The sequence below is a fragment of the Salminus brasiliensis genome, chromosome 7, assembly GCF_030463535.1.
Source record: "Salminus brasiliensis chromosome 7, fSalBra1.hap2, whole genome shotgun sequence".
Classification (NCBI taxonomy): Eukaryota; Metazoa; Chordata; class Actinopteri; order Characiformes; family Bryconidae; genus Salminus; species Salminus brasiliensis.
The window spans coordinates 31,545,606-31,569,287 of record NC_132884.1 but is presented as its reverse complement, the minus strand read 5'-3'; the positions used below and the strand labels follow the sequence as shown (position 1 = coordinate 31,569,287).

Here is a 23,682-nt window from a genome sequence, read left to right as displayed (position 1 = left end):
AAATTCCAATTTCATAACCAAAACTGAGCTATAAATATAATAAATATAATATATTTTTAATAAAACTGCTTTACAAGCTATGCCTCTGCTTCCATTCGCTAGAGCAGGTTTTAACCCTGTTGCAGCAGCCTACTGCTCCCAAGCAAAAAAAGTCATTTTATTACCCAAATAGTTGTTATAAAATATATGAATATATATAATAAAATAAAATAATATATATATATATAATAAAAATAAATATATTGTTAATGTAAGGTCAAAATGATGTAAAATGTACATACTGTTAAGCTATTACAACAAAACATCTTGTTATTTTGTTATCTTATGTCATAATGTCCATAATTTATGACAGTGTAATTACGTGAAAGTGTCTTGTTTTTGTTAAAATAATAATGTTGGCACCATGGAAAAACCTCATGTCATCCAAATGGATCCAAAAGTAGCAGTAGTAGAATTCCTAATGTCCCCATGTTGTTTTAAACCCACCCTCTTCCTTGATTTCCTTGTTAACACTTTAACCACTAGTTTTAACCACTTTATTATCAATAATAATTACTTTTTTGTAACAATAGCAATACAAATAATTAAAACACATGATTATAATGTAAACAGAAGAATCCAGAAAAAAAAAAACTGTGGGAGTTTATTATTTTTTTTAGACAAAGGGCACATTTTACTACACCTACAACAACCTTCATCGGTTTACTCTAAATTTCAGTGTACATTGTACTAATTCAAAATAACCACTGAGGTGCTTTGTTTGTCAAGTGATGGCAACAGTTTAGCATTATTCACGCAGTGTTATTCGGGCTTTAGGCTGACCAGACATCATTCTTACAGCCAAATAAACAGGTTCAGTAAAGCTCACACTGAAGGTATGCAGGTGAGTTTTGGCTCCGCTAACATTGCTTATGCTATAAAACGCCACACTGTTCCTGCTGAAGCTGAGGCGGATCTCCACCTTTTGCAGAGATGGGGTGCGCATAAGTGGGGTGTCTCTGCCACCTTCATAAGCCCTGAGTAAATTTTCACACCACATTAGGCACCAAGCCCCACTGCTACTCTCTAGTCCACTTCCCGGTCCAGAGCGGGGCAACCCCCCATAGCACAACCCCAGGACCCAGGAGCAGCCCTCTGCCTGTAGACACCAACAGTGTTCTCCTTCAGAAAAGCTCTGGGAGCTCAGAGCCTGACGAAAGCTTGTGAATCTCTTTGGTCCAACTGGATATGTTTGCTTGGCAACACTGAAGGATACTGTCTTAAGATCCTCCGACAGGACCAGGCTCGGATGAAGAGTCTCAGAGTCAAAGGTCACCTCAGAAGGGTTGAGAATGGCTCGTAAACGACGCTGGACAGCTCCAAGGTCAAGACGGAGTTGGTTATTGCGGTGCTCCATTTCTGCACACATGTTAGTCATGTTGGTGTTTGCCTTCCCCACATCAGTTAATCCAATTTCCAGAGGATCTACAGTTAGATTGGCAGCACATACCTCAAGACCCTGCATCCCTTCATTTAATCTGTCATCATCTTGCTCCTCTAACAGTGAGTTAGCTAGGAGCTCTGTCTCCTTCAGCTGCTTATGAAGGTCTGACACCTTTTGGACCATGCTCTCCACAGCCTTCTCTCTAGGCTTCAACTCAGCCTCTAGTAGGTCCAATCCGGCTGTGCTGTAGTGCTTCAGGTGCTCCACCATCTCTTCCAATAGTGTTTTCATCTCTGATCTAAGGTCAGTGTTCGATGCCTTGACTGCAGCCTCTCTTTCCTTTGCTTTGACCATCAGCTCGTCCACCAGGGCAATCTTGGTTTGGAGGTCTGACATCACAGAAGTTAATCTATGCCTGCATTTGCTTTGTTCTTCAGATAACGTACCTCCCGTTGATTCTGACGAGGGACCCCCAGCAGCCTCTCTCTCAGGTTCTAACCTGCTAGAAGAACATCGCTTCTCACTGTGTTCTGTGTTCACTTGTACTTCTCCTCTTCGGAGTGCATCTCTGGCCGTTTGCTCAACGGTGTCCTTATAGCTCCTGACTATGTTTCTGAGTTTAAAGTTCTTCTGTGGGAATTCTGTATCCTGGTACTCGACTCTGCACTCCGGGCACTGATGCTGAACTTCAGGTCCACAGCCCTCAGAGTCTCGGCTCTTCTCCAGGCAGGTCAGGCAGAACGAATGTCCACAATGAAGAGTGACAGGCTCAGAAAACAAATAGAAACAGATAGGGCAGCTGAGCTCCAGTTCCAAAGACGTCTCAGAAAAATCCAAAGCCATGGTGTCTGGTAGCCCTGAGGAACACAGAATACAGCGGAGAATACTCAGAAAATACTCCACATGTACAATATACAATACAATGAGATATACAATGAGATAACAGCTAATGGTGCAGACTGACATCTTCACCCACATCCAAACTGATTCATTTGCTGGATAACCAAGAAAAATACTTTAGTATACCACATTATGGCGTCGGTGTGGGAAAAAAAAGACTTGGACAGCCATCTTTAGTGGGTAAACAAAAGTACAATTGAAGCATTGTGAAGCAAACGTGCAATGCCTCAAATGAGTCGACTCTGAATCAAAGGGACCACTGACTCTTGAACAGGGTTACATTGTCGAGTATTACATTTAAGTAAAAATGGCCTTAAAGCTTGAAGCTAGCACATAATTTAAGATACATAAAGACATATAATATATGATCAAGCTTGATTTACGTGATGCACGTGTTTTCTGCCCTCTTCTTTTTAAATAAAATTTAAAAAATTAAAAAATTAATAAAATCGACGAAGATTTAATAAAACACCAGCAGTAAGTTTTATACCATACAGCTCGACTAATCCTCCACACTGCAGCTTAGGTTTCGTTTTCCGTCAATCTGTCCGCCATCCACCCATTAGTTACCTACCGAGACGAACCCCACTGATTCTGTCCCAGACGCATGTTCAGACACAGACACCCACAACAAGTTAGACATTAAACGAGCGGCTTACTTTACCTTTTCTGACCAATCTGTCCACTCTCGTCGTCACGGGCAGTTTTTACATCATTCATATGACAAGGCAAATTACTCCCGTGACTCACATTTGGGAAGCACACACCTGTCCACGTCTAAAGTCCAGACTGTAAAGGGGCGGTAAGGGAAGTTCACTTCACGCGCCATCAAAACACTATAGCTAAAGCAAGCGAGTACACTGGGTGTACATACAGACGTTTTCTAAATGAGCTAAAGCACCACTGCATGAAATTGCTCATGAAGATGTGAAATAGGCTCCGTTTGCATACTGCCGAGGTGTGTGTGTGTAGGTGTGTTCTCGTGTTTAGCCGTGGAGAAACTTTAGTGCACACCCATCTGAGGCTCCCGTCCAAGTGCATGACTTCACATCCAGCACACACACAGGAAGCTAGAGCTGACGGAAGCAGAGCTAACGGTACAACATTAGATACAGTAGAAATGCTCAATTAAACTGCTGAGTAAATAATATTCAAGAGTATAAATTAGTAAGTAAACTCGCATATCTCTAGTATTGTGCTACATCATTTAAAATTGGAAATACATGGTTTAAAGTTTTTTTAAATGACACCAGGGACACAGATTTCATTAATGTAAATTCATTAACTATTAATAAATCGCTTTATTAGCCTATATAGCCTATATGCACTATATTACTCCACACTGTTCAACCAGAGACATTACAAATGAGGAGACAGGCCACTGATAAGTCAACCAATTTAGAATCTGGCCTCTGCCTTTAACCCATCTGTGCAGTGAACACACACATACACACACACACACACACTAGTGATCAAACACACACACAGTGATAGTGAGCACACGTGCCCGGAGCGGTGGGCAGCCATTGCTGTGGCGCCCAGGGAGCAGAGAGAGTGAAGGGCCTTGCTCAAGGGCCCAGCAGTGACAGCCCGAACCCACAACCTTGTCATCAATAGCCCGTTGCCCTAACTGCTGAGCCACCACTGCCCCACTGGTTGAAACAGCCAATCAGCTTGCTGGCAAAATTGCAAGCAGAGGGTTGGTGGGTCCACATGTGAGGACGGAAGCCCCCCTCCATGTATAGATCCGCCATTAGACAGAACAAGCTCAAAAAGCGCCATTGAGACAAACCTATATAACCCTGAGGTTTTTAAATATGTTCATGAGGGATTCAAAATATTGATTAACATTAGTCTTGTGTGATGGGAAATACTTGACCGGCGACACTGCAGAGATGACCACCAAGTGAACACACATGCCTGTAATGTCTGATGTCCTCCTGGTGTGAGATTGGTTTAAAAATATTACATTCACACATTTTTCTATAACTAATTTGTGTTTATTTTAAATTTAAAGCTGTAAAATTTCAGAGACAGAATGTGTGACAACTGTAGAAACAAACACTGTATACAATAAATGCAAAATCTCTGCCCAAATTTTCCAAAAAGAGGACATGTCTAGGGAAAAGAGGATATAAGGTCACCCTACATTTTAAAACCTGTGGATACTGATTACATTGTTGTGTTAGCAGGGACTTTCCGTTCTGTTGTTTTACTGTGTTCTGCATATCAAGCATGACCTGTTCATGCAGAATCAGACCTGTTGAGCAGGAGTTCTTCAGCACTGTCGCCTCTCTTAACAGTGATTACAAATCAGTTTTTTGATGGCCCTCACAGAAACGGAGAAATGGTCCATCCATCCATCTTCTCCTTCCATTACTTCTTCCTGGTTAGGGTCATTATTCTATATGATATACTAGATTAATTTCAGTCAAAAATGTACTATAAGATTCTTGTAACCGTAAGAAATCCCAGTAGTGTTACTAGATCTTAATCAACCTGGAAAGACGCTCCAGCAAGAATTCTCTAGTCAATCAAATTTATACCAGCTTATCCAACCATTCTTCTGAAAACAGGGGTTTGAATAGACCTGCAGGACTAATTCAGTCAGTCAGAGTACTGTATATAAAGTTACACTGGGTTTATGCATTTACACTACAAAGAAGTTTATGCAATCCCACTGCAAAGAATAAGTTGGTATTGGTGTATTGGTGCCTTTTTTTAGTATCTATACCTATTTTTAGTATATATATTATTTGAGCCACTCCGGTGCACTCGGAAAAGAGTTTTCCACTTGAATGCACATGACCATTTGTCATGATTATGGCACTGGCATCATTAATGTAAGCTTATCTTGTGTATGCAGCAGCATACACATGCAAGTGCTGGCAAGTTGGCCAAACCACAGAAAACCCATCAAGAAAGAGACCCAACAAAGAGGATGTGCTTGTTTGAATGAAAGACAAGCAACAACACTTGTTCCACTTATACTTATACAGTTCATACAGCATATACAGTTCTTTTCATTTACATTTTTGGCATATTGGTAAAGATAGAAAAGTTGAATTTATTGAGAATATCCACATATCTGTCTCTACATCATGAGCCCATGGATTATTTTAGTGGTGTAGTGTTATAGCCATGGTAAAGAAAGAGAATATAGGAGTGAGGTACAGCGTAGGCCACGGAAATAGGGTGCAGAGATAAAGAAATGGGAAAGAAATGGAGGAAAATGTAGAAGTCTAGAGCGAGGAGAGGTCCAGTTTTGGTAGGGGCTCTCTCCAGTAGGAGAAGTGACTGTATTCTGGGTAATCAAAGGATGTGGGCCGGCCTTTACAAAGCAAAGGAAAGACATGCTCCACCAACTCGCTTAAGTGAGAATACCTGTGAACAAACACACACAACATGCCAATGAAACTTGTTGCTTTTAATATTGACATTTAAGGTGTTGGTACTGAAAAGCCTTTGTTTGTTTACTCACGAGGACTTGTGGCCTTTGCTGTTCTCCTGAATGAGTTCACCTTTAGGATTCACAGTGAAGATCCGGGTCTCTGGTACCCCTACCTTCTTATATGCAAAAGCATCCTACACCCAACGACCCCCCCATACACACATACACACACAGACACAAGCATGTTACTTTTAGGTAGTATTCCAACCCCCAGAAACTATGCCTTATGTTTAGTCTTTAGTAATGCTTACATTAGTTCTGTTGCCAAAAGCAGCATAAAACGGCTGTTTTCGTGGATTGAACAGGTCTCTGATGTCAGTGAGGCAAGTGATCTTAAACACTTCTGGCTTCTTCTCAATCACCTCCCTGAAATTACATTGTTAAGAACAACATATAGTCCTGCCCTTAGAACATACATGGTGGTATGCTGCACACACCAAAGACAAATGACCGTTACGAGTGCTGATGTACCTGTGTAACGCTGAGAATAAGCTGCTAGGAGCAAGTAGAACAGGGCCTTTAGGCAGTACGATGCCTTTATCATTGACCCACTGCAAGTAGCCCTTGGTGATGTCTGCCATGCCTATGGCACGAGCTGAACAGTAGAGGAACTTATAGCCATTCCTGGTGGAAAGAAGCACAAAAGAAGGACATAACATAACCATCATAGGATGAGGCACTTACCAAATGCCATGCTATGATTCTGTTGTATTGAATTATGATCATCTACAGTGAGCTGCCAGTTTATTAGGTATACCTAATATGTGGACCCTGTAATGCAGTTACTGACTGTAGTAAATCTAATACTGAGCTGCACTACACTGGAATAAACAGGACTAATTACACTCTCTTTCACAGTTGTTTCATTTATAAGTACTGACCATGCCCACAATATGCTCAGAGAGGCACATTGTGAAATAAATTAAAAAGATAACTGTAAATATTGTCCAGTTGCCCACCTCACCTACCCTGGCAGTTTAAGCCACCAGTCAGTAAATATATATACCACCACAGGAGCAATGCTAACCAGATATTATTTTGTGTATCAAATACCAGTGCAACAGTGGCATAATAGCATGTGTAGTGCTGTTAACCACCCTCTTGTCTGGGCTGATGCTGGTAAAAGATCAATGTTAACTAGGTGTCCCTGCTGCTGCTGCCTGCCCACTGCCATAGAGGGGACTCCATGTGACATTTACCCTCCAGTCAAGCCCAATTACCTCACCAGCATGCTCCACTCATCCCCCCTGATAAGATTGATCCCTGCATAAAGATCTACGAACACAAACTAATTATACAATTAGTTCTTTACAAATTCATACAAACATGGCAATCATCAATTTAGTCTTAATTTGTACTGATATGACTCATAATCTCTATATCAGTGGTCAAATCTGAGGATTTCAATATAGTATTAGGTCTACTTCTGTTCCTTTAATAGTTCAGAACAGAACAGAATCATTCACCAACCAAAAATATCCAACTAACAGTGCTAGAGAAGCCAGAACTTAAATTGGCCTTAGTGCAGGGCCAAACGGTTACCAAGGCTGCATCGTACCGTTAATGCTAGCTAACTCACTGAAGCCATAACTCATCTGTTAGAAGTGTGTAATCACACTCGTCCGGCAGCCAGACAAAAGCTAAAGCCAGGGTAGCAATGTTAGACCTGCCAGACCGTACTAACACCATGTTAGCGAAGTTGGACGAGGCCTGTAGCCAACTCGAGTACTCTAAACTTTATTATGGTACAGTGCATTAAAGTGCACTTGTCTCCACACTAATGGTAAATGCACTTGAGGAGCGCTAAAATAGAACAACTATTCTTGTGCTTATTAGATACAGTCTCCACCATTGGACTGGAAATATAAAGACCCAGGATTTTGCGGCTATAATTGACGCAAATATAGAACCAATCAGTGGATCCCTACGCCATTAAGCCATCCCACGGAATGGTTCTGTTGCCCAAAGAACAGTTTTTAAGTGTTCAGTGCCTTTAACTGTGTCTATGTGGAAAAGCCTCCGTGCTTAGAACCGTTCAGCCCTGCAGTGGAATAGCGGCCATTCGGGTAGTTATTTGAACTGTTGATGAAAGTGATTGGCCATTAAGTGGAAACCAAGACTGAAAAAAAGGGATTCGACTTCTGGGATTACAGCTGGGCTAGAAGATGACCAACACAACTTGAGCATGGAAAAAGACGAGGCATAGTCTCTAACTATATGCTAGCAAGGTGTACCAATCCAAAGCTTTGGATCGAAGGGTCCACTATCCAAATAACCAGACAGAAATGGTCCTGCAGTAGTACCATTTTACTGATGGGCAGGGCAGAGCATGGATGCCACAACAGATGAAGTGCACCTATATTGTAAGCGTGTGTTGACTAAGTGATGAGTAAACATCTTCTGGTGGCAGATGATGAGATAGTGAGAAAATGTCTATGTGGATATTTTCCTTACTGATGTATTTTGTGGTAGAGTTTGGCAATGCCTTGGTGAGTCCAGTCTTTCCCCAACTGTGGCAGAATATGACCCAAGGCATCTGACCTGGCAATAAAGAGTTTGAAGAGTTTTAGACATACATAAACAGATATTTACCTCATCATAAATCACACATACACAACAGTACATTGATACTCACTTGGTGATGGTCCCATCAATATCGGAGATGATGATTTTATCATCCCAGTTCCACAGGTAGATGGCTGCTTCACAGCGACAAGTGCCCTGGTACTGAGTGGTCACACTGAACACAATCTTGTTGGCTCCCTCACGCAAGTTAAGCTGCTCCTAACAAACACACACACACACACACACACACACACACACACACACATTTGCAAACTCTAAGTTAGTGGCTTATCCAGCATATCCACGAAACCTTAATGCTGACCAATCTCATCAGCCAAACAATAGATCAGTCAGGTCATGATCACAAATAAAAGAGGACTACTTGTATGCAGTGTAGGTACAGCTGTTTGGTATCTCTTACTATCTGCTGGGAGGTGAGGCGGAGCGACTTCCGGTATATCTGACTCAGGCACTGTGCAGTTGTCATGGCATCAGCCACAATCTTCTGCTTCATAGAATCAGTACCATCATCATCACTGGATAACTGACCAGAGTGATCCCTATACATAAAACACACACACACACACACACACAAACCATTTTATCAGATTGTATGATTAATATTAAGGAATTCTGTAGCAGATTAAATGATCACACGTCTTACAGAAGACCAGTAAAGCACAATAGCACTTAAGCAGAAGCTTACAAATGAAGCTTACTTTAGTAAGGGTGGTCCAGGACGACCGGAAGAACCAACATCTATTTGGCTTTCTTCTGAGTCAGGTTTTGCACTTGGCTGAGAAAGAGTGGTGAAAATGAGAGATAATGCAACACCAATGGAGGGGGGGGGGGGGGGTGAGATAGAAATCAGACAATCACTGCTACATAAACTATCTCCAATAACAGCTGTACCTGGTTATTGGCCATATCTCTCCTTCGCCAGGAAAACCACCAGCGACCAGATTTCTTAGGCATCTTATGCTTTATCAGCTGTTCAATTGTACTCTGTGTAAAAACAAGAGGCGTAATACACTTTCATTCACATTGTGATCCAAGAGCAGCTTCTCTAGGTCAAATCCTATAACGGTTTAGGAATATCCCTATAGACCCAATATAGAAGGCATACCTTTGGCAAATTCTTCTGGAAAGCTTGCATTGACAGAATCATCGGAGCAGCAACAGCCCAGTTGTAATAGCTGGAAGGCAGCAAAAGATATCAATGATCAGTTAGCAGAAAGAGCAACAGAGCTAGACACTAGTGATGCAAAACCAGAATTAGTTCACTAACTTTGAGTTGATGCAGATCACAAGGTTTGGATCATCCACAATTCCAGGATTGCTCACAAGGTCCTGATACTTCACAATATGCTCCATAAACTTCTCTGGAACCAAGAAGAAACATGATCTTTCTTTCTCCATGTTCTTTCCATCACACACACACACACACACACACACACACACACACACACACACACACACACACACACACATTTATCCCATGCTTGCTTAAACTATCTACCTTTGTTTATCTGCCTGCTGTGGCCCTCTGTCCCGCAGAGCGACATGGTGACATCCAGTGAGTCGGTAGTGGAATCTGACAGATACTCTGTCCCACTGTCCACGTTGCCGCTGCCCAGAGACTGTGGAGACTGCTGGCCAGACTGTGGGGAAACTCTCTGTGGATGAATAGAACTGAGCTCAGCACCAGGTCGTGATTCGCCTTCACTGGACAGAAAGATAAGCAGAAGAAATTAGAAAAATGTTATTATGACTATTATAACGACTGCCTACTACATACAGTAACATCTGTTAGCGAATCTTTGTTTGCTGGGTTACAGCACTACAACAGTTTAACAAACATTGCATTTATATAGGTGTATATAAGGGAATTTGTTTACAAAGGCCAAAAAAGACTACTACTACTACTACTACTACTACCACTAAAAGAAATACACTGCAAACAAATAAACTTGTAATTTCTAATAACCTCCATTCTGCCTGTAACTGTTTAACTTTATTTTTATTTGTTTATATATATATTTTTTATTTTATTTTATATTTCTTTTATTGTGTTAGCATTATCTGTATTTTTATTATCAGTCATTTTAACTGATTTATTTTTCTTTTCTGCTATAGTTGTCCTTGGTTGTTTTAAAATCCTATTTTGAACCATTTTATATTTAACGTACCTTTTTTGATTCTTTAAAAAGTTTAAATATTCATATTTGTACCTTTTCTGTTTTCCAATTCTCCTAATTCTGGTTTTATTGATGTCGTTTTGATTTACTGATCTCTATTCATTTTGTACTTTTATTTTTATTTTACTTTTTTGTATTGTTATTGATTTGTTCATTTACCCCTGTTGATTTTCGTTGATTAAATAATTTTCTCTTTCAATCAAAATTCTTCAATTAAAAAAAAAATTGTAAAAATAAGGATCGCCCTTAATGTATTTTCAGAGTAAAAATAAAGGCTGATTATTTGATTAATTGATATAAATAGTATAAGTAGAACATATTTATTAGTTATTACTACATTTTTAGGCCAAGTCATTCTGCTTGTTAATTTTATAATAGCTTTTCTGTTTTATATGACTAAAATCACTGCTTCCACTTTAAACAGTTGTGTATGCAGGAGAAGTTCAGATCTTACTTTTTGGGAAAATATAGTGCGACCACCTCAGGATCGAGGTTGGACAAATCATCCAGGTAGATATCCGCTGGTCCTAAATGCTGGCTGCGCTTACCTATACAAAATTAAGATAAGATGAAGGTTAGGAGATACTTCTATTATACTATTATTAGTACTATTATACAATTACATTCAATGAAATTTTCCCATGTGAGTGAGAATTTTAAGAGGCCTACCCCTTTTCTTTTCCTGCGATTCCACTTTAGAAGGGGGCTGAGAAAAGCCAGACGGCTCATCTAACTGGGTGGCCACAGGTTGAGGCACGTGACCGCTGTCCACATTGGTTGGGGAGTTGTCTCTGTCAATTCCTCCCTCCTCCTCAGCAAGTCCTTCTGCGAAAGGTTCAATGCCACTGTCTCTCTCCATCACAGCTGCCCTTTCTGCTGTGCTCGGGTGAGCAGGCTGAGTAAAGGCACTGACTGTGTTTGGAGATGTTGCTAACGTTTCTGATGGACCTGTGCTACTTCCAGCCACTAAGCCAGCTGTAGCAGCTGTGTCAGTATGGCTTTGCTGGCTGTCTGGAAAATCTGAAATCACAAATTTAGCCCTGATGTTTCTGCCAATGTTGTGAGTGATGATTAAGCTAGTGGTATTAGTGTGGCAAGTGGTTTTGGCAGTGTTATCTGGATTATCCATTCTTGCATTGCAGTCTGTGCTACATGTGCTACCTGTGTTAGCTGTGCGATCAGTGGCAGTTTGGGGATCCTGCTTGTCCAGCCCTGAGACCAGAGGCTGGTCAGAACTGTCCACAGGCCTCAGTGTCTCCATTAGGGGAAGCATGAGCGGGGAAGCCTGCTGTGTGGGTGAGGAAGATTCTGAGGTATTATTATTTGGGGTAGAGTGTGAAACTCTAGGTAGGTTATCTGAGGGGCAGGGATCTGCTACAAAAGTCCGAGGTTCCGGCCTCACCACAGTTACTGTTTCCAAGAAGTCTGAGGGCTCCATTTCGAATGAGGCCTGGCGCTGGATGGTGCGGAAATGGGAGTGATCCGAGGGCATGGGCAGGGAGGAGGGAGTGCGCGGAGGTTCAGGTGCAGCTCGTTCTGTCGGACACACCTGAAGGTGAGATAAAGAACACTGGTGAGCCCCTGGTTCACAAGCACAGAATATGTGAAACACAATATTGACACATCTGCAGAAAAGCATTACTATGAAACAGCACTACCTTGGGAAAACCACCCCAGTTCCATTGCATCTGAGGTCCCAAGGTTTCCTGGGGTTTCACCAGCAACTCCGAGTCACTCTTAGGAGATGTGGGACGACTATAGAAAACACTGTATAGAGGAGAGGAGAGAGTACAGGCCAAGTACAGATACAGAGTGTGTGTTAAACAGAGATGGTTGATTTTGATTGAATATATCTACATGAGTCTGACCTGACCCACAGCATTAGGGTTTGACAGTTCTTATATAAAGGCACAATTACGTAAACAAATTAGGACACTTAATGGAAACCTTTGTTTTCACATATTTGAACATGTGGACAATTGATCTTTTTAACAATTTTGAGAGGTGGAGGTAAAATAAACACTACAGTTTGCCAGAGAAAGTGAACAGCCCTGCCCTGATGTTTTTGTAGGACACCAAGGGTTTCCTCCTTGCACACCTCCCATAAAAATATAGCTTGTTTGATTTCTTTCTGATAGTAGATGCTATTCTTTGACATCACCTGCGGCAAGAACTACCTGTAGGTCCTGTGATGATATTTTAGGATCATTGGAGACTTCTTGTGGTCTTGTGGGCTGACCTGGCCATATTGGTAGTTGTTTCACTTGAAAAGTATCTTGCGGACAGTGGAACGGCCAATTTATAATTGTATTTGAGATTTTTTTTTCGAATCCTTTCCAGACAACATCTCAAACCCATCACCACTATCTCTTAATATTGTTATAATAAAGATCAAATGTCCATATCTTAAACATGTTGAGAGCTGCCATTCACAGAGATGTTACCTCTCATTAGGAGAGCACTCTCCATCGGAGTGTGGATGCAGCTCTCTAGTCTGACCTCCAGGTAGATCCTCACTCGGCTCTTCAGAGAGAGAGTAGTACACAGACTTACTGCAGAAAACAATAAACACAAATACATAAATATCTGATTGGTTTAGAATATACCAAGATCTGACAAGCAGATCTCAAAAAAAGGTACAAATAAATTCAGCAGTCAACCATGCACCCATAAAAACACCATGACTAAACTGTAACTAGAATCCTGTAATATCCACTAGATTAAACACAACTTCTACAACGTAAACTTACATATTAAAAAGTAAATTCTAGATATTTTGAACAATAGCAAACATTCTGACAACAGTCTTAGTATGAGCTGAACGATTGTTCTGACCTTGCCATCATGGGCGATACAGACTCCTCATTAAAGATGTCCTGCTCTAGAGTCTCCCTCTCTTCTGAGGATGAGCTGTCATCCTCACGCAGGTGTGTGTCAGAGCGCGCTCGTTTCCTCCTTCGTTTTTTTCGCCGCATGGCAGATGATGAGGTGGTACTAGAAGGAGACTCGGCCACCTCAGAAACCTCTGAAATCTCAATGGGGATGGGTGAGGTGCAGAGGTGTGCCGGCACCCCAACCTGAAAAAAATTTAATGTTATATGACAGATGAAGGAAAAAAAAAAAAGAAGTCTGAAAATAGGGTCCAAACGACTGTCTCTGACAGTTCTGACAATACCTCCAGGCTTTCACTCTCCTCCACAAAGAACGCCTCTCCATTGTCCCCCAGTTTCATGTGCAGGTCAACAGGCTCGCCATTAATTTCAATATCCACCTGGAAATACACTGGTATTAGGTGATCACAGCATGTACCATTTAAGATCCTTATTAAATTCAGACCTATAAAAAACTGTTGTTTACATTTGACCAAGTGTGTAGAAATAAACTCAGCTCAGCAATCAAAATTATTCCATTATCAACCCCCAACCAATTTACAGACTTTCAGCAGTTCACAATGAACCAATCAAACAAGACCCATTTAAATATTTCAACACAACTAATAGAACAACTGCTTTCTCCGAATTCAACATTAAATTACACTTTTAATGAGGACTGCACGGCGATAACAGGTGTCTTCAGTCTTAGTAGAGCACCCTTTTGCTTCGATCAGTGTCTCTGAGGCATTCTTCATGGGCTGTGGTCTCCAGTTCACTAATATTATAGGGTTCATGGGCTGCAACCCCCCACCTTCAAATCCCAACAAGATTCTGATGGGGTTCAAGGGAGGCAACTGTGACAACCACTCCAGAGTCATCCAGGACGTCTTAAACCATGACTTGGTGGACTTCAGGATACGCCTGGGATCATTGTCCTGTTGGAGGGTCCTAATGACTCCCAAGATTTAGTTTCCTCACATGAGGCATGATGTTTAGGCAGGGTGTTCTTTTCAGCATATTCCTAGCATATTTTCCTCCTCCAGACATTACGCAGATCCATGGGCCCGAAAAGTTCCAGTTTGGTTTCACCACTCCACAGAACTCCCAAATTATCAGTGGTTTATTTATATGATTTTGAGCAGATTAGAGCCAACTTGTCTTGTGCTTTTGGGTCAGTGTAGGTGTACAGGCATGGAGACCTTCTGTGTTTAGTATGCACCTTACTGTGCAAACTGAAACCTCAGTGCCTACTGCCACCAAACTTTAGGTCTTTTGCAATTATTCAAGGGTTTTTGACTACCCGTCTCTTCAGAAAGCTGGTGGTAGACAGTGATGCCTTCCCCTTTTTGCTAGCTTTAACCTTGAACTTGTGAACTATGCTTCTGAATGTATCTGTAGGAACATTCAGTGCCTTTGCTCTCTTTTTGTATCCTTTTCCTTGTTGAGGTCAGAGATCTCTGAGCTTTCTAACATTCTATCAAACATTACAATCAGCAAACCTCTAGCCAGCCATCTTAAGCACACCTGATGCACCTAATAAAGCCTATGATTTGCCATGTGATTTGCAAATGTTTGCTCTTATGAGAGATTCTTATCAGGGGGTTGAATAATTCTGAAACTGCAGCGGCCATTAAAAGTGCTACTTTCTGTTGAATTTGCAAACAGTGTATTTGTGAGTTTGTAAACATTGCTAATAAACCTAATTTGCAATGGAGGTTAGATGATTTTAGTGAGAAAAACATTTTAAATTAAATGACATTTACTGACTAGCCTACTAATAAGATTAGAGTTGCAAGGCTGACGATCTTACAGAGAACACTGAATACACTAGCGTGGACTGTGACCTTTGGTTTTCAAACAAATAGCATTAGACAGCACAATTAAAAGAATAGCAGCTGCTATAGACCTTCATTGTCTCATTGTTTGCAGTGTGATATACTGTGTCACAACGTACATACCATACAAATACAATGAACACTTAATCAATCAAGCAACATTTACTGTCATATGAACTTCACTACCTATTTCCCAGACCAGAGAAGGCCATACAATCACACACTAACACCACAAATAGTATTGCTTTCTATTCCTCACCACTTTCTCCTTGGAGCGCAGGACGCCCAGTTTTCCAAAGCGCACATGGAACGGTGAGCACTGGAGACTGCCATCCGGCTGCCGCACAACAATGACGTCAATGCCGCCGGTGAGGGTAGCGGGGTTCAGGCCACGATAAAGCTCCTTTACTGTTACAAAGACCGTCTCTGCTAACTGTCCCACGTAGTTCATGGTCTGGGACTAAGAGAATGAGAGAGCGAGAGAGAGCGAGAGGGAGATGGTAAATAATCAGTACACTTATCAGAATACACAATCAACAATCACAAAACAATTTCAACACAAGCAGGACAGTAACACTGAGTAACGCAACTGAGTAACATGACTAACACAAATAATACCTCTGATACAAAGTATCACACACACTTCACTGCAGGATTAGTCTTCTTGTCGAAACTACCAGTGATGCTTTCGACCCTGAACGTAAGCACTGTGTCAACCTTTGGATTCTAAAGCAATGTAAGGTACGGTGCACCTCCCCATTTCACAAAGTTCAAAGTCTTAATTACTTCATAGGGTCACATATGATTAGACACAAGCAGGGGAAAACTATTACACAGGTCATGGTGATGTCTTAGAATTTCAGCACCTGAGATAAGAACTAGGCTCTTGCTTTACGAGCCCTCGTCAATTTCTAATAGCAAGGCTAAAAAAAAACAAAAACAAAACAACAACTGCGTAACTCCTTAGAGATGAGCCTTGGGTAGACTTTGGCACTGTTCCACAGACACACAAAGAGCGTCTGAAACATGGGGTGGTTTGAAGTAAAATTACAAAGAAGATTCTACCATACGAAAATAATTTAGCAGGAAATCATGATATTTTAGTTTTACTCTGACTATTTCTGCATTAGCATAAAGAAACAAGGCCTTGAGCCAGAATGGTAATAGACAAAGCTTTTAGTCATAACAGGTTAGCGTATCAGTAAAGCACGGCGCTTTGTAAAACTAGTAGCCTCTACCTTCAACAACACCTCGGCTCCTCATTCACAGGCGTGACTTTATTAACAAGACTCGACAGGTCTAAAGACAGTAGTAGACATTGCAACTGTGACTCATCCCAGTGTCAGAAGTGCTTCATCATAGGTCAGCACAGACGTAACCTCAAAGAACTGAAGAAGTGAAGATCTTCTCCTCAACCTTCACTGCCATTTCTAATCACTTTATTGCAACAATTATGTTATATGGAATTTGTCTTGGTGAAACAATACTAGTGATATGAATGTTATGAACATACAACACATTTATTACTTAAAGTGGAGTTCTGGGGCACAGTATGTGTCTCCTGTGGTTAATAAGGGGCACAGGTCTGAGGAAAAGGCTGTTAGCATGTCTAGTTGTGCTGCCTCTGAAAGTCCTGCGTCTTCTAAAAGTGGTCAGAAGAGGAAATGTCCAGCGTGAGAGAGCTCAGCTATGATCTTGCTAAATCTTGCTACAGACGCATCACGGCTAGCACATACACGCTCACTGCCTAAGGACCTCTAGGCTGTTTTTTGTGTCCTAAATTAAAGAAAATGCAACCTTCCTAAAGATTAGCTCTCAACCAGCAGGCCAGCCATAACCACACCAAACATACAAACAGCATGCTAAAAACATTAGAATGAGCCATAGTCATAAATATAATAAATTAACATTACTGTCTGCTAACGTTTGCAGTGTGTGATACGTTTACATCTTTTGTTTTTTATTTGAATGACCTATCGAGATCGCAACATCTAATTTTTTTTTAGAAAGTTACTGTGATCAGGTAAAGTAACTGCTATGAGATTACAATCATGCAAAAGCTTCGACAGGCCAGCTCAGGCCACGGCCTATTTAAAAACAGAGAATTTAAATATATATTAAGCATATTGTCACGGTCACACAAAAACCTTAATATCCAAAATGGCAGCTTTACAGGACATGAAAATCCTTTCAATCATCTTTCAATGGTCAGACAAGTCAATGTAAAGATTTTATGCCAAGTAATTTTAGTACATTTTCATTGGTCCATTCGCCATGACGTTTGAATACAACATAAAGAACAACTGCCAGAATTTGTGTGTGACCGTGATGATTTGTATACACATAAGAATTAGTTAAATAATTAGCCAAGTACTCGGACTCCACCTCAAACGGAGAGCAACAACAATGCACAAGCTTGGCATGATTCCTTACACAGGATCAGCACATTTCACAACAACGGCCAGCAGTGACTTTTTGACATTTCAGTGGACACTTACCAAAGCAGTCAGTGAAACACAGAGGAGAAAATATGATCTCTTACCCATAAAGAGGGATGGAGATGTCCCTTCCCTGCAAAGTCTGATACCCTCCACCCTCCGGCCGCCATTCGCAGGCCAAAATCTCCTTCATCCCCTGACCTGGGTCTCTTTACTGAGCCCCTGCTAACAGGACCACCTCTGAGACCCCAAAACGTGTCTGAAGTTGCTGTCTTAGTTAGAGATTGTAAATCTTTGAAAGTACATTCTCTCTCTTTCTCATTCTCTCTCTCTCTCTTTGGCTTTTTTGCTGGCTGTCTGATGCTGCAGGTAAAGTCTATATGCGGGACTGACAGAGGGGTAATACTGCTGATAATGACACTATGAGAGAGACCCAGTACATTCAGCCCCAATCACACTCGCCCGCTCTCTCTCTCTCTCACTCTCACACACACACACACAAATGCGCAGTGTGACCTGACTGAAAAAGAAGTGTGTGAGACAGACAAACACACACACACACACACACACACACACTTCTCTTTTTCATTCAGGCCACCCACACTCACACCACACAAAATGCACACAGTCTGGCTTTAAAAGGCTCCCTATGACCCGAACACTACTGTACATGCTCGTACACTCCGGCCCAACATTAAAACACATGCACATGCAAACGCTCACACACACGCACGCACACACACACACCTGCTGCACATGACAATCAGGTCAGCAGTTTGTGACAGACTCAGCCATTCTTTTCACTCAGCCTTGTGTGCTTATTCACAAACAGGGAGAGGCCGGTGTATGTGTTTGTGTGTGTGCCAATGGGACAGACCAGCCCGGGGCCCTGTGCCAAATAAATGGAAGAGTACGACACACAAGGACAACGTGATAGACCAAGAATGGCTTCATCACAAAGTCACTGCACTACAACAGGTAAGACTGTAGCTTGAGAGTGGGGAAAGAGGGATGAGTAGAAAAGAGGGGTAGACGGGGTAATTAGGTTTGGATCTTTTTTTCCTGTGGCAGCACTTATCTGGATTGTATTGCGTAATAATTGCTGCATTATATATTATATATACACACACACACACACACACACACACACACACACACACACACACACACACACACACACCTGGTGCTTAATGATATTAAATCAGGTGAGCTGGTCATGGAACTGAACATATCCATATTATGACCACCCCTTGTTCAGAAAGAACTCGGCCCATTACATCAACTACACTGACCTTATAGGAGCACTCTGTAGTTCTGCGATTCCAGACTGTAGTCCATCTGTTTATCTGCCCCTCATTGGACCAGGACCATCACAGAGGAGGTAGTATTTGGGTGGAAGAACAGACATGGTGGTGGCGTGTTTGTGTGTGTGTGTGTTGCGCTGATGCAGATGGAATACAGACTATAAGTACAGAACTACAAAGTGCTCCCATATGCTATATGATATATTCCAAACCAGGGGTGGTCATAATATTCTGATATGTGAGTGTGCATGTACTTTCCATGGAAAGACCCCCTCCCCCAAAGTGAGATACAACGTTTTTGTCTGTATACCAGCCGTTAACTGTTAATAAGTATGGTAAATGTGGTAAAAAGAATAAAAGGGTCCTGTCAGAGGCAAGCAGATCAGATTTACACTGTTTAGCATAGTTTCAGGAAGAAGGTGTTTTCTTTCTTATCATGTGATCCTGAGACAAAACTGTGATACTGATTTTTATCAGCACCACCCAGCACTAACTCTGATAATGTTAGATTCAATACAAAGCCCTAAACACCACCACAGCACCTGAGAGCTATCTAAAAGGGCTCTCTGTGATGAAACAGAGGAGGTGGTGAAACTAAGAATACAGTGAAACACAACAGAACGCCTCACTCCTCAAAGAGCAGGCAGAGAATGCTCTCATCTGTTCAGATTAAGATTAAAGATTGAGCACCACTTTACCACCGTTACACAGCAGTACGCAACCTCTGCATTTTAACCCAGCTGTGGCAGTAAACACACACACACACACACACACACACACACACACACACACACATATACACGCACATACACATACACATACACACACACACATACACACACACATACACAGTGAATTGGGGAAATGAGAACACACACTGAGTGGTGTACAGCCACCACAGAACCTAGGATGAGGTTAGATGACTTGCTCAAAGGCACCTCAGCCATGAATGAGGGTTGGAACCAACAACCATTCGGCCCTAAGCCCACTTCTCTTACCAGTTGACTGCCCCAAGTTACAGAAACAGGCAATTAAAATGTTCAATCAGATGATGACTGATTTTTGTGCGCCACAAAATTATTTATCACTCCTCATCCTCTTACGTTCATGCCACTACAGAACAGTAGTCTAACCATGGGCTGGCCTATAAATGTTTCTGTCATTAGCTGCTGCTGTTTTTCTTGGCTCTTGAGTGTTAGTGCCCACAGTGTTATTTTCTCCCATAGACAGCGCTCTGGTTTTCATGTTAGTTGATCTTTTTTTTATCAAGAAACAGAGTCTTCACAGACAAAATCCAGGGCTCAACCCCAGAGAACCAGAGCTATTACCTGCTTACATAATCAGTCTAACAGGGCACACCTACACAATAACGTCCGTCAGTCATGTGTCCCAATTTTGTTTATTTCATTTTTCTTACATTTTTTAAGATTCCACCCCATCCAGTAATGTTGCAGAGGTCATGTTGCCCAGCACACTTGAAAAATTTAAGGATCACTTAAAAGGTGCTAGATTAGGTTCTAGATTATAAACCTAAATTAATGTATTAAAAGAAATAGTATATGAAACTTCTAGTTGATGCAAAACCTAAATATCTTCACTGTATCACAAAAACAATCATATATATATATGATGACACACACACACACACACACACATATTTCCCCCCCATTCCTGGCATCAATGAGAGTGAATTTCTTTCCCAACCATTAATCAACATTGCATATAAACATTTGGATAGTAAATATAAATGCTATATTTCCTTCATACTCTGTGGCCCTGGGGTCTAATTGGCATCACTGTCAAGAAATTTGTATATATGAAATTTGGTTCATATATTGGTTCATATATATGAATTTTTGGTTCATATACAGTGCCCTCCATAATTATTGGCACCCCTGGTTAAGATGTGTTCTTTAGCTTCTAATAAATGTAGTTTTTTTCTAAATAATATAGGACCACGATGGAAAAAAAAGAGTAAAATCCAACCTTTAACTTTAATTTTAAGGGGAAAAAAATAAATCCCTGACTAAGAAATAATTATTCTTCATAAAATCACCTGTTCCACAATTATTGGCACCCCTAACATTTCTTAGGAAATAAATGTAATTAAAGTATTTCTGTCAATTCTACAGTAGTTTACGAAGTTGTGAAGTAATTCACAACTTCCTGTTTCCCTGGGGTATAAATATGACGTGACACAGAGGCCATTTCTCTTTAACATGGGAAAGACAAAGGAACATACCATTCAAGTAAGGCAGATGTGTGTTGACCTCCACAAGTCAGGCAATGGCTACAAGAAAATAGCCACTCACCTCCACCTGTCCATATCTCCTGTCAGAGGAATTATTAAGAAGTTTAAAACAACTGGAACTGTGGTAAACAAGCCTGGACGAGGACGCAAGTTTATTTAGCCACCCCGCACAGTGAGGAGGATGATAGGAGAAATAAAAAGCTCTCCAAAGCTCACTGTTACAGAATTGCAACAAATGGTAGCTTTTTGGGGTCTCCAAGCTGTTTGGGAGGCATGCACAGAAAAAACCTTTTCTCACTCACAATCATAAACGCAAACGTCTGGAGTTTGCTAAGCAGTACTGGAACTTCAACTGGGACCGCTTTGGTCAGATGAAACTAAGATAGAGCTTTTTGGCAACAAATGCTCTAAGTGGGTCTGGTGTAACACAAGAGCTGAGTATGCAGAAAAGCACCTCATGCCCACTGTGAAATATGGGGGAGGATCAGTGATGCTGTGGGCCTGTTTCTCTTCCTAAGGCCCTGGGAACCTTGTTAGGGTGCATGGCATCATGAATGCTTTGAAATAACAGGACATTTTAAAACTAAATCTGGTGGCTTCTGCCCAAAAGCTGGATAATGACCCAAAACATATGGCCAAATCTACACAGAAATGGTTCACCACACACAGAATCAAGCTCCTCCCATGGCCATCTCAGTCCCCAGACCTCAACACCACTGAAAACCTGTGGGGTGAGCTGAAGAGGAGAGTGCAGAGGAGAGGACCCAGGTTGCTGAAGGATTGAGAGAGATTGTGCAAAGAGGAATGGTCAAAGATCCCTCTATCTGTACATTATAAGAGAAGATTAGGTGCTGTTTTGTTGGCAAAAGGGGGTTGTACAAAGTATTAATCAGGGGTGCCAATAATTGTGGCACACATGATTTGATGTTAAACAATTATTTCTTAATGTGGGATTTTTTTCCTACTGAATAAATTCACTTGAGTTAAAGGTTGGATATTACTCTTTTTTCCATCGTGGTCCTATATTATTTAGAAAAAAACTCAATTTATTAGAAGCTAAAGAACACATCTTAACCAGGGGTGCCAATAATTATGGAGGGCACTGTATATGGTTCATATATATATATATTTCTTGTGAAATTCCCCTTTAACACTCATTTATTCAACAACTGTCTGAATACACTAGAGATTAAACACTGACGACCCCAAACACTGCAGTACTTGATTGCTGCCCCAGTGACCCTCATGCCTGACCCTCATGCCTGACCCTCATTACTCGCAGTTGTTCCGTTTACTTACTATAAATAAATCAGAGGGGTGAACACTGGTGGGCTGATGGCAAGTCCTTGATCAATGGGCTTTGGATCAAGTGCTCATGTTTCAATTTAACTACGAAGTTAAGACTCGTGGTTAAAGTCGGGCTAAATCAGCGTTAGGCCACGTGTCCACCTTTACCTGATGCGACAGGACCACAGGACCACAGGACCACGCGCTATTTGTGGATTTGCTTAATTTAAATGTCAAATTTGCAAGTAACCTTTATTAAAGCCTGTGGATAGATGTATGCATCTGTTTTTAAGCAAAACTGTGCATGCAGTGTCTGCCTTTAAAAGTTAATGTTAAAATGACGAGGTTAGCTAGTAACAAAAACGAGCAACGTGACGAGAAAAAGAAGAAGAAGAAGTATTTTAAGGACAGATATGATATGATCTCTGATCGTGTTACTGTATACACTCTGGTTTTGATGGATTTCTTAAATACGCGAGACAAAAACATCCAAACGAGACACGATATCTCCCAAAGACGCATCTGCATACTCGAGGAATGCAGGAAGGGTTTTCCGGCTGGATAAACCAGCTAGTCGGTTTGTCAGTCTGACATCACGACACCCTCAACAATAACAACCTAATTACCCCCCATTACACAATACTGCACATTAACGCGACTAATATCGGCTGATAAACTCTAATAGAATAAGCAAGTTCACAATCTGAGTAGAGGAATCCGCTCTAATTAACCTACTTTAATAAACAAACACAGCAGCTTCTGCTCTTACCTTCCCAACTCTCGACTTTTGGAAGAAACGTTTCAATCAAACTTCCGGACGCTAAGCCCAGCCACGACGAGATGAATCCGTACACACGTCAATCACAGCTTCAGCCAATCCATGGCCGGGATTCACCAAGCCCCGCCCTCCCCATCCTTCCACTGTTTACATGTCTGTTCAGGGCTGATGGAGACCACTAGAGGGCGTCCAGGGACAGCCCTGTGATGACGCTGCCGCCCAGTGCTGTTCCCTCCAGGCGTCTTTTGCGTTACAGGGGCAGGGACGGATCCTGGTCTTTTAAGGTTCTTGGGTGCAAGCATCTTTGGAACCCTTTACCATCCCTGCACTCCAACAACCCCACCATGATCTGTCATAATACTTATAAAACACAGAAATG

At 41.5% G+C, this 23,682-nt stretch overlaps 2 protein-coding genes across 2 annotated transcripts; both read right to left on the bottom strand.

The window, feature by feature from the left end:
* Positions 1–623: 623 nt before the first annotated feature.
* trim107 (tripartite motif containing 107) lies at positions 624–3,469 on the bottom strand. The gene is made up of 2 exons (XM_072683122.1): positions 2,988–3,469; positions 624–2,280 (listed from the first exon to the last, which is right to left on the bottom strand). The coding sequence occupies exon 2, from the start codon at positions 2,264–2,266 to the stop codon at positions 788–790; it is 1,479 nt and encodes a 492-aa protein (XP_072539223.1). The 5' UTR covers positions 2,267–2,280; positions 2,988–3,469; the 3' UTR covers positions 624–787.
* An 877-nt stretch (positions 3,470–4,346) lies between these two features.
* Positions 4,347–23,317, bottom strand: LOC140559583 (phosphatidate phosphatase LPIN3). The gene is made up of 20 exons (XM_072683121.1): positions 23,295–23,317; positions 15,505–15,705; positions 13,713–13,808; positions 13,373–13,614; positions 12,982–13,089; positions 12,196–12,304; positions 11,207–12,086; positions 10,992–11,085; positions 9,859–10,064; positions 9,628–9,721; positions 9,466–9,535; positions 9,252–9,344; positions 9,059–9,135; positions 8,761–8,899; positions 8,410–8,558; positions 8,229–8,315; positions 6,246–6,398; positions 6,026–6,140; positions 5,805–5,908; positions 4,347–5,707 (listed from the first exon to the last, which is right to left on the bottom strand). Exons 2-20 carry the CDS (start codon positions 15,694–15,696, stop codon positions 5,566–5,568), a joined length of 3,150 nt encoding a protein of 1,049 aa, XP_072539222.1. The 5' UTR covers positions 15,697–15,705; positions 23,295–23,317; the 3' UTR covers positions 4,347–5,565.
* Positions 23,318–23,682: the final 365 nt, after the last annotated feature.